The sequence below is a fragment of the Myiozetetes cayanensis genome, unplaced genomic scaffold (assembly GCF_022539395.1).
Source record: "Myiozetetes cayanensis isolate MyiCay16 unplaced genomic scaffold, myiCay2020 scf17, whole genome shotgun sequence".
NCBI lineage: Eukaryota > Metazoa > Chordata > Aves > Passeriformes > Tyrannidae > Myiozetetes > Myiozetetes cayanensis.
The window spans coordinates 10004617-10021292 of NW_026087378.1; the positions used below are offsets into that span (position 1 = coordinate 10004617).

The following is a 16676-nucleotide window of genomic DNA, read 5'->3' on the forward strand; positions in this document are numbered from 1 at the left end:
TTTGATCCCCAAAGGGATCAATCTAAGCATTAGTATAGACAAGCCCAGAATCACAGAATGATACAAATAGTATAGGAACTGGAAACAGGATGGACTAAGGCTCAGAGCCTTTCCTCCACCATGGACCTGTAACAAAGTGTAGCAATAGCCAGGCCCTAGGAAAAGTTTCCTGCTGCTCCCCCAGCAGGAACCTTGGCTTGCAGCAGATCCCTTCACAGCCTCCAGGAAGATGCTATTAAATTCAGCCTGCCTTGTAATCTATATGTATTTAAAGAGAGCACTGCTATTGGCATTTTAGGAGTAGGGGAACAAAGCACTTAGCAACAAGGGAGAATTAAAATAAAGCAGCAGAAAGTACGAATGCCTAAGATGATTCAAGGAAGAAACAAATGTGCGAGGACCTGCTATCAAAGTCTCTTTACATATCTTTAGTATAGAGGGCATCTCCTTGTGTGGAAAGGGCTATTTGTGTATCAATATCCCCCTACGTCCCCCGTTCCTCCCACTCCACAGCCTAATCATGGGTGTCAGAGGAATAAGATGCTCATTGCCAAGTTAGACAAATATATGTGTTAGCTGAAAGGGAAAAAATTTGGGATGTTGCACAAATTTGGGGTAAAGAGGAGACAGGAAGGGAGGGAGACAAGGATGCAGCATCAACAGCAATAAAAGCACTGATTGTGCGGCTGGACTCAGGCAGGAGTTGCCTGAACTTGGTGGATTAGCAATTGATTGGCATTGTAAAGAGAAGGGAGGCGTGAAAGAAAATGGGCATGCAAGGGAAGGGAATTTGGGGCTAGGTTACAAACCACCACCAGTAAAGATCAATGGGAGAGTAATAATAAACCCGGGGAGGGAGGGAGGGAGAGGAGCACTGAGAAGTTACAGGAAGGGAGAAAGGAATCAAACAGGCACTGCTGGTGTGCAGGGGAAGCAAGTGGCATGAAATGGAAAGAGACTTCAATGCAAAATCCTCCTCCAGTAGCTTTGCCCTTATTCTTTAGCATCAACAAGGAAGAGTGCCTGTTTGTTACCTCTCGTCCCAGTTACCTACAGATGAGAGCATCCTCACAAAAACGGATCATGCAACCGCCGATTTTGCAAATGCAGCAACACACAATGGCAGCCCAGACATTTCTCAGAGCAAGGAACAGATAATTTTTTCCCATACTTCCTCCATTTCAGAAGCACTTTTCTCCCTCTGTGTTGGTGTGTGTGCAGGCAGGCATTTATTCTCAATCTTCCCCTCCCCCAAAGCCAAATTGATCCATCTCTGCTCCGGCAAAGCTGGTACCAACGCACACATCCAGCCCTCGCAGTTCGCTCCCTCGCTCTCTCTCACACACATACACGCGTATTTTGCCTTTGCAAGCACATGAATGGGTCAGTTTTCCCCCACCGCCCCCTTTCCACCCCTACCCACTCATGGGGGACCACCGTCCCCAGCCCCACACTCACCTATCTGGATATTGTTGGGGAAATTGGCCCCTAACACCGCCCCTAGGAAACTGGTGCAGAAGAAGGCAAAAATGTGCTGCATATTCCCTTTTGCATTGGCGAAAAAGAAGCCCAGTTCCAAGCATAGATTTGATTTTTCCCCCGCTCTGCTCTCTTTAGCTGCCTCTCTCGCCTGCCCTCCGCTGCGCCTTCGGGATGCGCGTCTCCCTCGCTCAGAATCCAGCGCTGAGACTGCCGCTGAACAGCGCCTGGCAGCAGGATTAACTGAGCCCCGAGAGGAAGAAAGAGAGCCCGCTCCTCATCCACATCCCTCCCCCGCCACACACAACACACACGCACACACCAGGCGCTTCCAACCAGCTCCTTCCCCTTCTCCCACTAGGAGCTCAACAGCTGGGTATGGCATCCCCCCTAGCCCCGGCTATTCCCCCCGGGGGTCCTGACTGAGATCTCTAAGGGCAATCCCCACCTACCCCTAAATTCCCCGCTTTCCCCCTCAACTTCTCTTGGCAGAAGCTAAAAGGAACCTGTGAATCAGTAGGTGGCAAACTCCTCTAGAGAAAGGGATGAAACTCCTCTGCCTCTGATCCATCACTTCCCAACCTGGGCTCTCACTCCTGGGGCCAGGAGTTGAACCGATCACTCTCTACAGCCGGCTCATTAGGATAACAAAGAGGGTCGTATCCTGCAAACGTGCCTGGGGAGGAAGGATTTCAGAGCAAACAAACAAGAGAACCCAAAGGATTAAAAAAGGAAACTCCCCCAAACCCATCATCTTTTTCATTGATTTCTCCTGCTCGCTGCTAACCTATGAGGCTTTTCACCTCTGTGTTTGATGTGGAGGAATCTGTGCTCACCAGCACCATCAGATAGGACAGGCTTCTGACATTAGGGGTCTATTTTAGCCTGGATCATTGCAGGAGCTGTTTTGTGGCAGTTCTAGTGAGGTTGGAGCTTATTTGACCATAAGCAGCTTTTCTCAAAAAAAGAAAAGGGGATGGGGGAACAATAAAAGTAGAAACAACAAAAACCAGTTCTTAGGCACAATTTGTGGTATAGAAATTTTTGAGGAAGAACTGTAGTGAATACAGAGCCACAGCCACCTCAGAAAGGAAATTCACCTGTTCCTCTCTAAAGTCCCAAACCAAACTTGGGATCAACTCTTGCCAGAACCTGAATGCTCATGTCCAAGCCCTGGGATTCTGCCCTTACTGTTTGCAGCCTTGATACACACAAGGGCTACATAGTGAAGAGGAAATGGACAGTAAAAAGGCTATTTGTGGCAGAATTAGAAAAAGGACTTGGATGCCCCGTTTTCTGGTTTGGTGTAGGGTCCCTTGCCCTGGTCACCTTTCCCCATCTCCAAAAGCATGTGGTTAAATTGGAATAACACCAAAGAGTGGTGACCAAATTTAAAGGTCAAGACTTGCTCCTGCATAAGGAACAGCTGGACACATGAGCACACTGCAGGGTGGGATAACCAAAATGGGATGCGACCAAGCCTACAAAATCCGCAGTAGCATGGTGATGTTCGGTGTTGCCCACAGGACCCAGGTGTGACTCTTGGCACATGGTGTGACTCTTGGGGATGGTCCTGTGCAGGGCTAAGAGCTGGACTCGAAGATCCTTGTGGGTCCCTTCCAACTCAACATATTCTGTAACTCTGTGATAACCTTATGGTGCAGGGATAATTCTACTCTTTACATCCTCAGGCCTTCATTTAACCTCTGCAAATAAGAGTTTGGGATCTTTAATATCTTCCTAGACAGTTTTATGGATTTCAATATGACTTCTGGGATGACAAAATACGTGAACACCCACATAAATGCCAGAGTTGGTAGGGGGTCACAGAACTGTGCTCCTTTACCTTGGAGTGCACTGATGCCTGAAACTTTGTGGCCTCTTGCAAGGACAGTAGGTACAGTTACACAGCAAAAAAAAGTGCCCAGAAGACTTGCACCTTCCTTATGGTAAGCAATTAAACATCCTTCTAGTATGGATTCCTTTTTTTCTCCAAACCACCCTTTACCAGGTGACCAGGCAGTGATTCTTAGTGCCAGAGACTGCAGGTTCATTAGAGCAGTCGTTTGGGCACTCAGGGGGCAGTTAAAGGTGGTCAAAGGATGCCCTGACCCCATCTCACTGCCTGGGTGACCATCAGCCCAAAGTCATATTCAAGCACAAATAATTCACGTCTGCTGTTGATAAGAGCACCTTCATCAGACCTCCATTTCACTCCTTGTATAATTTAAGCAATACTGATTTGAGGCTAAAATAACCTGCTGATAGGTTTTATGGGATGTTGCTTTCCATCCAGAATTTAATAGAAACAGCTGCATTTATAATCTGAAGGAAGGCGCTGAAGGATAACTAGAGCAACAGAAAGATGCTAGCACATTTTCAAAACTCCCAAACAGCCTATCTGATAACAATAATAGTAGCCATAACAATAAAATATTATAATAGCTTACAGAAAGCTTGCACAGTCGCATTAATTAATAATGCTGCTTTTGTCTATAAACCTCTCAAAATGCAGGTGGCTTAACAAGGGGAACCTCAACACAGTGTAACAAGATAAGTAGTAATAAGATCATTATTTTAAGAAGGTATTCATTTCCTTTTTCCCTATAGATAACAACATTTTATTCAGAGTTTGTTAGCATAAGGGTGTTCAGAATTAACTCTATGCGCTCTGAAGGTTTTCTAAATCAATATCAAAGCAATATAGCTTCTGAACTTCTGGCTAAAACCCAAACTGAGTCTTGGGAAATTGATGAAACTCTTTAATCTCACAAGAGTAGTCACAATAGAAACACAGATCAATCCACCAATCTTCTGAGAGAAGAACACAACTGAATTATCTCGATTCTTAAAAACAATTGAAGGAGCTTATTCCCCCTTGCAGGTTTCAGAAAACAATGAAAATCATTCAACACAGAATACAAGTATATTGCACAGTGCCATCTTAATCAGGAGAAACTGAAAATATGAGGGAGTAGAGTGTTTCGAAAACCTGTATTTTTTCCCAAAGGGTTTTTAAAACATAGATGGGACAGGAAGGCATCTGGTGGTCAATGGGGAACATACAACAGGGGTTTGTGGGAATAATTAATGCCATTGAGTGTAAAGAATTAGGTAAATACAGGTCTGAAAAACCCCAAAAAGCCAAATAAACTCTGTCCAATTCAAGAAATGTTATAAAGGCATTTTGCAGGCGTGTAGCTGGTTCACTTTAGATCTTTGCTAGACATGAGAATAAGAAAATGACTGTATCATAGCTACTGTTCCCCTTGTGTTCTGTCTGGGGCTGACCCTGCTGTACTGGGCGAGAACCTTTGTTCTCACCCATTTCTGCTCCAAGGTTTTGCTTAGAGACAGAGAATTTTGGCTCTGAGAAGGATGTCTGCCACCTTCCTCTCTGCTCTGCTTTGCATGGCAAGAAGTTGTCCACCCAAGCAGCACGGTCTGCCTTCGCTATCAGAGCTTTTGTTTCCAGGATAGAAAATAAGCGGTTGTTGCAGCAGATATATTTCTGTACCAGAAGCCTTGGAAAAACAAAGGACTCATTCACATGCAGAAGCCTCCAGCCTTGAAAAATGAGGAAATCAACAGAACTCGGCATCCGTCCGACCTCCCGGCAGAATTATTTCCCCCGGTGCCCACTGTGTTTTACATGATGCTCCTGAATGTCTTTAAAGAGGCTATTCAAATAACTATTTCCAAAATTCCTTCTATTTTCTAGCTGGACAATCTCTATAGGAGGCTTTTTATAAAGAGCAAAATGTAATTATAGTGATTAATCTAAATAAACTCCAAACAATGCAGAATCTCATATGGTTTTCACAGAGCCTCGGCATAAATGAATGCTGATGGAGTGACATGCATTTCTCTCCCTGCCTTGTTCACCTCAATTTTGTTATTTTGGATAATGTGACGCTCAAGGAATGATTGTAGCGCAGGTTCTGAGAGGACAGACTCCAGATATTCAAAGTGAGGAAAATGTGGAAGTAATCAAGAAGGAAAAGAGGTGAGACAGTTCCCTCCATTCACAGCACCGACGCACTGGAAAGTCTGCGTGCAGATAGCCCTCGGCACACCTACACCCAGCAAGCATATGCACAGTCACTGGTGCCACCCACACTGAAATGACACTGATAGACATGGTTAGGGAAGTGTACATGTGCTGTGTGCTCACACACACACTCCAGGATGGCAGGAGCGGGCGGCACAGCTCAGGGATGTTCACTGGCACGTGGAGAGGCTGTGGGGAAACAGGGGCCTCTCCGCAGCCCATTGCACTCCCATCCTGTTTTCTAAAGCAGGTCTCAGCCTGCACAGGGATTTTGGACCTGCAGCTAAGCCTTCAGCCCTTCACTCATCCTTACTGAGAAAATTCCTGCTGAAGTGGAAATCGGGAGACTTCAGGTTCTTTACCATCATTTTCTTGTGTGTGTGTTGTTTATTTTAACATCAGGCACTTGATTCAATCTTTAATCTTTGTAATTTTTTTACCACTTAAAATCAGCATTTGCAAACTGTATTCATCTGAAAATTTTTGGTAGATTCTCCTTTGCAAAAATGGCCTCAGCAATGTTTGGTATCAGGTAGAAAAACCTCTCCCCTCCATCAATGAGTTAGGCCAGAGATAACCACAGACCCTCTTTCCTTTACACAGCAGCTGGAGCTGTCAAATGAAAAGCTTTGACATCCCAGAAACAACTAAGAGAAGTTAAGGGAAATATGAGCTTTGTCCTTTCCCAGTGTGTACTAAATTGCAAAGATGTGGGACAGCGACAACACTCAAGATGATGACAGCTCCATGCAGGTTCTGACTGATGCCAAACAACTGGGGCCCAACAGATATTGTTTATTAATTTACTGACTGCTGATGAGGGAAGCCTGACATGAACTGAAACTGGGGAAAGTCGACTTTTTCCACAAACTGTACAAGAATGTGCTTCTGTTGACATCCTGATCCGCTTATTACCACATTTATAAGAAATAACTTCTTTCTCATTCTGGGATAATTAAGTAAGCAAATGGACTGGAAGATAAACCCATCAATCAGAGTGGCACTGCAAACACTGTGCACCCTTCAACTGGAAATTCATGAGCAGCAGCCGGCAAATGGAGCTGTGTCCTGGAAGGGGATGCCCACAGGGTACAGTCACTCTGGTAGGGGCTGTGGGGTCCCATGAGCTGGGCTCTGCTGCCACCCAGCACAGCTGGATGGGGAGCCTTTGGCACAATGGGACCAGGAGTTTTTTTGGAGTCAGGTAAGGATGTAACCTGTGCACTCAGTCCAAGTCGAACACGCTATAAATTCAGATCTGCAACTTTGTTTTCTAAAGTTATTCCTCCCACCGTCCAGCTGACCTGTTGATGGTGGGTTTGCTTCCATCAAACAGACCTGACATGCTCAGCCAGGGACTTCTGATAGAAAATGATGCAAACAGCCCTGCCTGGGTAAACACCTACATGAACACTCATGAAAACCCTACATATCTCTCTGTGACCAATCCCTGCTGATTTCTTTACTGACTTCCCTGAGAGAAGACTTTACCATCTGCAAGCCCCAAACCACTCTCTTCCTCATACATGGAACGCTGCTAGCCCTCTTTCCCTCCCCCCACCTTGGTTGGTGAATGGTTGATTTATAACTACTTATAGAATCACTCTGTGCCCTAATCTCAGTTTACGCTCTTTGCTGAGTCATAAAGATAAATCAGAGTTGTGGGTGGATCCTGTTTGTTATTAAAGCACCTTATGTTTCTCTAAGCCTCGCCAGAGGAAGTAGAAATTACTGGTAATATATTAAAGTTACAGTAGGTCTACTGTTGTTGGAGAATATAAATCCCTCCCAGATTACTGGCACAGATTGTGTTATCCCATTATTTTCTCATCAAATGGAAGAACAAATAAATTCTAAATATTTTTAAAAAAAAACCTGTTGAAAATATATGGTAAGAGGTTATTTACTGTGAAAAGCCAGACACAGGGGATGCAAACTCAGTCAGAAATTCTGGTTATTGATAGTTCAGTCTAATGTTAAAGTTTTATCTAATGTTGAAGTTTTCTTTCACTCAAAGTTCCCAAAACATTGCGAATGCTCCAGATGAAGTCAAACAATAACTGAGGTGATTATGCAGTTTAATATTGATATACGAATCAACCCTCATTTTTAATCCCTGGCATCAAACTCAAGATGTGCAGAAAACAAACGTGAAATGAGGAAGATAAAAGGATGCTGATTTAGGAAGAAAAAAAATCCCCAAAAAGCGGCAGCAGCAGCAATTGCCACAATTCAAACAGCCTTACAAAGATCCCATCATTGCCATCTGGCTCTGCGGCTCCCGGGCTGCTTTGCTAACACTCAAGATAAACAAACACGTGGGCTGAGCTTTAGGGTGGCTGATCCTGGCCTTTCCAACAGTCAAAGGACTCAAAGTTTTGAACTGGAGTATCTGAGTCAAGAAAAGAAGTATCAATTTCCAGTCCTTACATCACATCCTACTGGAGCAGGCTGCCAGCTACCAGCTGGGAAGGGGGAAGTCTGTGCACAAAGGAGGAAACTTGAAAAATCACCAGAATTATCAGTGTCATTCTGTCACCAATTTCTGCAATCAATACAGATATTCATGTCACTTCTCGTCATTCTTTAATTTCTACCCATTCTCTGTCTCAGAGGGAAATGGCAATTTCTGTATTGGATCAAGTCACACGAAATCCCACCCTGCCTGACTGTCTCAGTCTCACACCCAACATTGTCTGCAGCACATTTGCAGTCTCTATGTATTAAACTGGTTGGATTTCACAAGGGCTAATGACTCAGCAGAGATAGAGACACCTCTGAAAAGTCTTCACATGTGGACCCTTCAAGAATAACCTGCACTCCCTCAAAATACCATCAGAAGAAAAACTCACTGCAATAGGAAATACCATTATGTAATTTCATATGAAAAGTTGTTTAAATTCTGAAAGGATGTGGAAGCAAAATGCTTTTTGTTTCAGTTTAGAAGAGGAATAAAATGAGATCTGCTGAGTTTCTGAATAAAAAGTCATCAGCCACACATCCATTCTCAGAGAAACTACTGAGGAGAAATAGAAAGGCTTCAGGATGGGACACAGAAAATCATTAGAGCTGGAGAGAGGAGAATGGAGAGACTGGCACAAATCAGCTGAAAGGAGTTGAATGGGGAACGAAGAGACCCAGTAGTCAAAGCACTGCCTGGTCCAGAGGCCCTCCATTGGGTGCATCTTCGATCCTTGTCTGCAGCTCCAAAACCAGTTTTTTAAGTTCTACCAAGTCATTTTCTACAAATGTGTGGCAGAAGTTCATAGCAGTGGGATGTCCCATCTTCTCACTTCTCTGCCAGAGCATCCAAGCCCTCCATGGCATGGGCAGTCACCACGACTTGCCAGAGGACTTTGCTGCCAGCTCCACAGATGGGTTACTGAAGGGGGAAGGGGAGCAGCAGTCGCTCCTCTGTGCAACAGGCTGGTGCAGGGGAACTGCCTCTTGTAGACACTCAATAGCAAAGTCTCCAGCTCAGCTGTCACTCAGGCTGCTCTGTTTGGACAAGGAGCTGCAAAGCTTAGGGGGTGCATGAGGATCTGTAGGTTATCTATAATTTCTCTTATTCGTCCTTTAGACACCACAGAAATGGCAGAGACCTAAGGATATAATATGAAACTAATGTCTTTTTCAAAAAATCATCCTGTTTCCCAGGATGGAAGGGAGAGAGAAAGATGATACAGGCCCTGTTATGCCAAGTGTTTCTGGAGGTGTCCCATACTTAGAGACTTTCTGTACTTGTCAAGGTTTTTGCTGGAGACTTTCTGTACATCACAAGCAGAGATCAGTGCTGTATTACAAACAAAAGGCCAGACTTCCTTTGTGCTCCCAACAATGGATCAAGACAGAAAGAGAAGCACACAAACACCCTGTCACCTGGCACACCACAAAGTTTGCAACCCGGTGTAACAACTTCTGCAATTAGAGCGAGTGGGACTCACAGGAGAGCAGATCATTAGCAGCTCCATGCAGTCCTACAGAAAGGGCACAGAACTGAGGAGCTTCAGTCACAAAAAAAAAAAAAAAAAAAAGTGCAAATGAGAATTATTTTTTTTTCAGGAATATAAAGATGCAGTAATTGCTTTAAGAAATCACATACATCTCTGTATACTTGCTTTGGATGCAGTCTAGGACTGCACTGAGTCATGCTATTCAAGGAACCTAAGCTCCTGTTAAGTTCTGCAGAAGCAGCACAGTCAACCTACAGCCTCATGCCACCTTGCCCAGAAAAATTTTATTATCCATCTACACATGATCAGTGATATAAAAAAAAGAACACTTATCCCATCTTGAGAGACTGGCAGGAGAAGCGATTTGCCTAAACTCACAGAGCCTGCAAGAGGGTTGGAACTGAAACACAGGGTGCAGTTTTCTGCTGCTGGAACTGAAGGAAAGTCCCCAAACATGAAAACCTCATGTACTTGTCACAAAACCTTGCCTCCCCTGCCTACGTCTCGTAGGAAAGCCCCCAAAAGCTGTCGCCATCTGTAGCAGCACGATGACAAGTGGTGCACTGCCTAAAACAACACAGGGAACCACAGACATTTGGAATTGATTCAGGTGAAAATGGTGCTTTGTAAAATGAATAACATGCCACCGATTGATTTGTGAGACTCGCTGCTAGCAAAGCACTGGCTTCTTCTGGGCACTGTGCAACCAGCCCTGGTGATGAAAAGGCAGGTTTCAGGCTGCTTGGAGCTCACTTGCATGCAATAACTCCAGGACTGAGAGTAAAAGGAAAGACAATGTGGAATGCAAAGACCTGGTGACCTAATTCATTAACTACAGGCTGCTTTCAGCTATTTGACTATGCTTTGCTGTGTACATCTTGTGGGATCTTTTTTTACATACATTTCTCTTTGCCTCCTTCCTACCAAGAAACAGTAGATATTTAGACTTCCTATCTAGTGTGATGACATCACATTTATTTATAAATGTTCATCCTTGAAATAAAAGGACAGAGATTATGATAACTGCTTTGCATTTAAATTCCTTGCCCAGGGTTTGTGCTACAACCTCATGAATTTAGCTGGCCCCGACTTCCAAGTCTTCTGGACGGTGAGCCACAGGTGCAGGGAGAGCTCTCCCTCTCTGGCTGCATCCTCAAAGCTGTCCTGCCTCCTCCAGCTTTGCAATGAAGTGTTTTCTCCCAAGAGTTGTGATTATGAAATGTCACCGTGGAAACAGTTGGAATATAATATGTGCTTGCTTGCTTTCCCCCCACCCTTCTTCCCCTCCCACCAACCTCCTCACTTTCTGAAGCTATGTTTGCTGTACAAGAAAAATCCTTCTTGCTCCCCTCCTCCCCCCAGACCTGCAAAGGGGAGTGTCTGTGGCTCACAGATACTGTGACAAAAAACAGATGCCCCCAAAAATGTCCCTATTCATTAAGAGCTCCTTGGTACCTTGTAGCAAGGCAAAACCTACCAGTCTCAACTGGGTGTTACTGCAGGTACCAGGACTTCCCACCTTCCTCTGTCGAATAATAACTTCTGTAAAATGGCATTAAAAAGAGGCTTTGAGCCAGTAGGATCCTGGTCTGCTGTTGCTATAACTGTCACTGCAAGAAAGCCTCTACAGCAAAGCATAATTCCCCATCACACACCTCTGCTGTCCCCTCAGCTCTGCTGTCCTGTTCCCATTAGTGCTATAATGAGCATACAACACGGACACACATCTTGGTTTTCTTTCTCATGTCCCACCACCTAGAGGCAGGTCTTCAGATGATGAGTTCTTTGTGATCTGTCTATGTTAATAAAGCACGACTTTCCCCTAATCATGATTTCTTCCACACTTCTCATCAGCATCACAAAAGGTCAGAGCTGTCCACCTGGGAGTGGAAAGGTCAGTTCACTTTGGATCTGACACGTGGTATCTCGTAGCTCCTGGAATATAATCAGCTCACTTCATATTTATTTTGTGTAACTGCAGCACTATAAAAGAGCGGGGGTTGTTCCAGAGAAATCTTCAGTCTCTTGTAAGGAATGTGCAAGCAAACCCAAGGGAAAATTTGAACTCAAGAGAGAGATACAGAACAGACCTCTCTCTCTGGCAGAGAACGCTGGTTTAGTTATCAAAAATCACAAAGGGAATTTAGATGCCCACTGGTATTTGTTAATTTTAATTAATGGGAATTGCATGTAAAAATCCCCCAGGTGGTTGTGATAATTTCAGGAAACAGGACTTTGAGGACTGCAGACATGGACCCACTTGGTGGGACCCTTTCCAATACACTACTCATTAGAAATGGCCCAAAGATACTCTCCACAGTCAGGTGTACATGTATGGCAAGACTATATGGGGAATCAATATATCTCCAATTCTGAGCAAGCTTTGAGCTTCCACAGTGAGGTTCATGCACACATTGTTCCTTCAGTAACTTCATGGGCATGCTAGCACTGGCAGCCAGGGCATATTGTCAGGGGTAGGGAAGCTTTCAGTACAATGCTCAGCTTCTGTTTTTTTCTCCTATGGCAGCTTATTTGTCAGCAGCAGTGAAGATGGGGATGCACCCTGTGATCACAGAGAAGGAGGTGCTTCCCTGTAGTCATGCAAGCCATAGCCTTCCAATAAAGTGCCCTGCAGTTGCTGCTGTCCTCATTGCTATCTCACCAGCAGCCCCACACACTGTAAGAGCAGTGTAAGCTGGTCTGATAGCACTTTGCCATAAGATTAGCTCAAGAAAAAAAAAAAAAAGTAGGTCTTTAGGGTGTCATTTACCAGTATCTGCACTCTGAGCCCGTTTCTTCAGCTGCTTTGTGCCTTTAATGACGATCCAGGAGCAGGCATAGGAAATCCCTGAGACACACTAATGGACACCCCTCCCACCCTGGTCTCCAAATAAGCAATTCAAATTGGCAGCGTCTCTCATCAGAATTGTTAATTCTCCACCACGTGACAGCCTCCTGTAACTCCCAGGCTCACCAGGTGGAGAAGAAGCAAAAAGACTCTCGATTTAAATACTGCTTCTATTTCTGACGTACTTTCAATTCTCTGCAAAAGCAACTGATCACTCAGGTCCCCTTGCCCTTGTCACTGATCTCTGCACTGTAATCTCTGCAGCAAAACACCTTTACCACAGAGAGGTGCATGAAGGCATCTTCAGGACAGGAGCAGTTGGCTCAAGATCCAGCTGTGCCCAAAGCCTCGGTAGAAGCAGGGATGGAAATGGAGCCCTGACATCCACGGCCACATTCCAACCTGCTGCCCCCATAAGGGCCCCCAGCATGAGGAGATAGAGAAAACCACTCATGTCCTTCCTCCGTTTGGCTCTTCTCAGCCTGAGGCTGCAGCTGCAATGGGAAGAGCCAGAATGCAAAGGTATCCCTGGCAGCAAACAGTGCTCACCCTCTCACCTGCTGCTACAGAGTCCCTGCGTGATTATCCAGTAGGGCAAAGCCTCTTCCCCAGAAAACATTTTTCACTTGCCCCTTTTGGAAAGGAACTCAGGACATCTGCTTGATTAGCCCTAATCAGATTTGGATTTTTTTCTCTAACTGACTGTGACAAATCGCTGTCCCCAGTTATTAGACAATTCTCTTTCAACATCAAAGCAGTGTAGGTGATGAGGGAATCTGACCCATCCATACCTGGGCACCAGTAAATTACAAGGCACTCTGACAAGCCTGTAACCTTAGACAAGGTGAATTAGGAGTGGGAGGCTCAACTATGGCATCGCTGCCGTCTGTAGATTTTACAATCATATTTAAGCCTGTCCATCAAAACAGGGCACTCCACTTGTTCCCATCTACTTCCACCCACAGCTTTCCTACTTCAAGTGGTGAGTTGAGATATGGTATTAATGTGTATTCACTGACTAACCTCACTGTTTCAAATTTCAACTTCCAGAAAATACTGGTTTGTACATTCTTTTTCCCCCCATGTTCTTTTATGATGTCCTTCCCCACCCCCTCCACCCCAGATCATCATGAACACAAGCATGTCTGCAGAGCATACACTGTGCTGGGTTTGGTACAGACATCTACACTCCAACAACCTGACAGTCTATAGTAAAAGGAGAGAAAGCACTTCGGATGCTCATACACACAAGGCCATGTATCAGCTTAGTGTGAAAAGGCACAAATCTGCTTGTTTCCAACCTACAGCACTGCCTTTTGTTCACAAAGGTCCTTTAAAACCACTTTTGGGAGGAATAAACAAACAAAAAGTTTAATATCCTATGAGCCTCTATTTGCACTCTGTGTGGGGTAAAGAGCTGCAAGACCTAAGACACGACATTTTATACAGTTGGCAAAAAACTAAAGATGTCTTTGACAGAAAATTGCAACCTTTCACTGAAAAATTCTCTCAGAAAATTGGTGTTTTCTGCCTGTCTGCATTTCATAGAAAATAATTTTCTTCCTAGCATTTCCCTTCTATAGGTTTGGAAATCTGAAAACCCGCTGGCTAAAAACCTGAAAAAAAAGATGGGCAGGGAGGGGTTCAACGAAAAATATTTCATTTGCCATTTTTCGGTGAAAAGTCAACAGCTTCTACAGTGTGTCTACCACATGATCTTGCAGGCAGACATGAGATTCTCCATGAGATGAACAAACAGAACTGATGTGATGGAGATTGGCACCAGTGTTTTCTCATTCTTGCAGCTTTGCTTTTTATAATACTGTGGACTGCACTTAAAGTGAGGTTTATCCTGAAAAAAAAAACCCCTTAGTCCTAAAATCCATGGGAACAAGGCTTTTGGTCAAACCACAAGGTGAAAGAGTAGCTTAGGCAGAAATATTCGAGGCTAGATACACGTGTGGAATGAGCAGGTACTTCAGGAGCATTACCTAGTGGGCATTTCTAAGAGTAGTAGGAGTGTGACCATACAATTTCCATCCCTCCTCCTGTGATTAAAATCCATCCCCAGGAATCCCTGCTCCAGGTCTTGTTGTTTCCAGCCAGACCCCATGGTGATCTGGGTGGTCAGGCTGGTCCCCACCATGCCCAGCCTCAAACTGCACCCACGGGCAGCTGTCCTTGGGTGCAAAAAGCAGCATCCAAGTAGTCCTGTAACCATGACAACATTCAGGATCGAAAACACACACATTTCAATTCCTTGTAGTAAAAAGGAAATATCAATATAAATAAAGGATGGAAGACACTTTCTGTATGTTTCCATGTTCCTCATAAGAAAGTCCTTGGGAATATCCCAGCTCTTCTGTATATGAAAATAAAGGAGGCAGAGTCCACATCCAGTACTGACTGCTTCAAGTTCAGTTACTCCTCTACTCTTTTTTCTAGTTTAAATGAGGTATCTGAATTTCTTTTGCACCTATGCATTTTAATGTTCATCTTAATGCCTCAGATAGGTTGTTTTTTCCTCTTTCCTTTTTCTTTCTTTGCACTCCCCATCTTCCTCCTGAAGTGAAACACTCTGAGTGACAGTCATTTCTCCTGAGCACACAATGACTGTGATTTGAATGTCAGCCCTGCAAGCATGATTCAATGTGGGACCCACTTTTTACGTTCCCCAGCTGCATAAGAAGTTGCACAGTTCCATCGGTTTGCCATGCTGATGATAATAAACCCCCTCCAAGTCACTATGGCAACCAGGCTAATTAGAAACGGGCTAATGTTGGGGTTGATCCTTTCAAATTTCTCTAGTCTAGGCTGCAACCAGATGGTTAAATGGTTAAAGGACTCAGAACTTCATGGTTTAAGAGAAAATACAAGAGAGAAGGGTCAGTTGCTGCTCACTGTGAAATAGGACCTGAATCGTTTGGCATTTACACCAAATGTGCTTGCATGGACCCTGGTTGGTTTGGAGAACCATGAAAGAGTGCCAGAGGAGTGCTGCCTTGGCAGAGAGCTCTCCAGTCTGGGAGGAGATTCCAGCTGAGTTATCTGAGCAGAGCCACAGCACAGCCAATAGCTCTGGGATGCCCAGTATCACCTTCATTTGAAAGGTCTCCAAATCAGTCTGGAATAAAAACATCCCTTTTCCCCTGCTACTGGTTCTCATAACAACAAAGAAAAGGATTCTCACAGAGCAACTCCACAGGGAAAATATGTGCAAGAGGGTAAAAAGCACAGGACTTCACTGAAATGCCTGTCAGCCCAGGAGAGCCTCGTAAGGGGCTTTCAAAGCACTTTGTTAGAAGGTCTTGTCAAGTGCTGCTGCTCTGTCTTTAACAACAGCAGGAGCATGACATAACACTCAAGGAGATGGCAGAGTTATTAGGACTCTCCTCATCACTGCTGGCTTTGCCTTAGTCAGGATCAGGAAAGCAGACAAGGGTGAAATGGGTAAAGAACAGAGAGCTAATCTCTGTAAAGATACCTTTAATGAACTTGTCCTGAAAGAGGTTGACACAAAGTGAAAAGATTGGGAAAAAATGTTTGACCAGCCAGCATCTTTTGTAGGTCCCTTCTGGTCCAATGCTTCTGCTGGCCTTTGCCAAGACTGTCACTGTGCATCCCAGCTTTGTGCAGGACCCCGGAATGACAAAGGGCAGGACCTTGTGCTCATGTTACCAAGTCACAAAATGCTGAGACTCTTTATCTACATTGCATAAGGATGATGCAAAGATAAATTCAGATCTGGTGGTGGCTGGAGCTAAATAAATAGAGACTTTGCACCTATTACTCCTATTCTTGTCAGGCTTTTAGGTAAGATTCAAATTGTAGTACTGCCAGTTCTGCACACTTTTGAATAACTATAGAATGTGCTGAGGTTTGATTTTCTTTTAAAATATATTTTAAAGAAGGAAAACAATGAAATTACAGCTCATATTTCCTATAAAGGTGCTAAAACTTGAGGTAAGAAAAAGAAACTGCATAGTTTTTAAGGGTTTCATTTGAAAGGCAGAGATTGCAGTTTTATAACAGAACCTCTTTCTTCAGAAACAGAGCTATTATTGCTATAAATGCTAGCCGACTTTCAGAGGAATTTCAACAAATGCATCAAAAAATACATTTAAGTCCTGTTCTACCTATCCAACCTGATAGGAGAAGCAGCAAACTGGTTTGGTCCATGCTATGGGGATGTGCATAAGTACTCACTTCACACAGAATTACTGTGTCTGAAGTGGTTCTTCTACATTGTGTTCAAGAAATTCATCTTTTTCTAAATGAAAAACTGGCAGAATTTCAGCATGTCAAAACTGGAATAGAGAACTGGCTATTCCATAGTCCAAGTAGA

At 44.2% G+C, this 16676-nt stretch overlaps 1 protein-coding gene across 4 annotated transcripts in view; it reads right to left on the reverse strand.

The window, feature by feature from the left end:
• Window positions 1-1718, reverse strand: part of GRIA1 (glutamate ionotropic receptor AMPA type subunit 1) — a 117130-nt gene extending 115412 nt beyond the window's left edge. For 2 of the 4 annotated variants that reach the window (XM_050312540.1, XM_050312541.1), the window contains exon 1: window positions 1459-1718. In XM_050312540.1, coding sequence (XP_050168497.1) covers window positions 1459-1540 — 82 coding nt within the window. In that variant the 5' untranslated portion in view covers window positions 1541-1718. The remainder of the gene's footprint in view (window positions 1-1458) is intronic. The other 2 variants (XM_050312539.1, XM_050312538.1) reach the window with 2 other exon arrangements.
• Between the last annotated feature and the right edge of the window lie 14958 nt (window positions 1719-16676).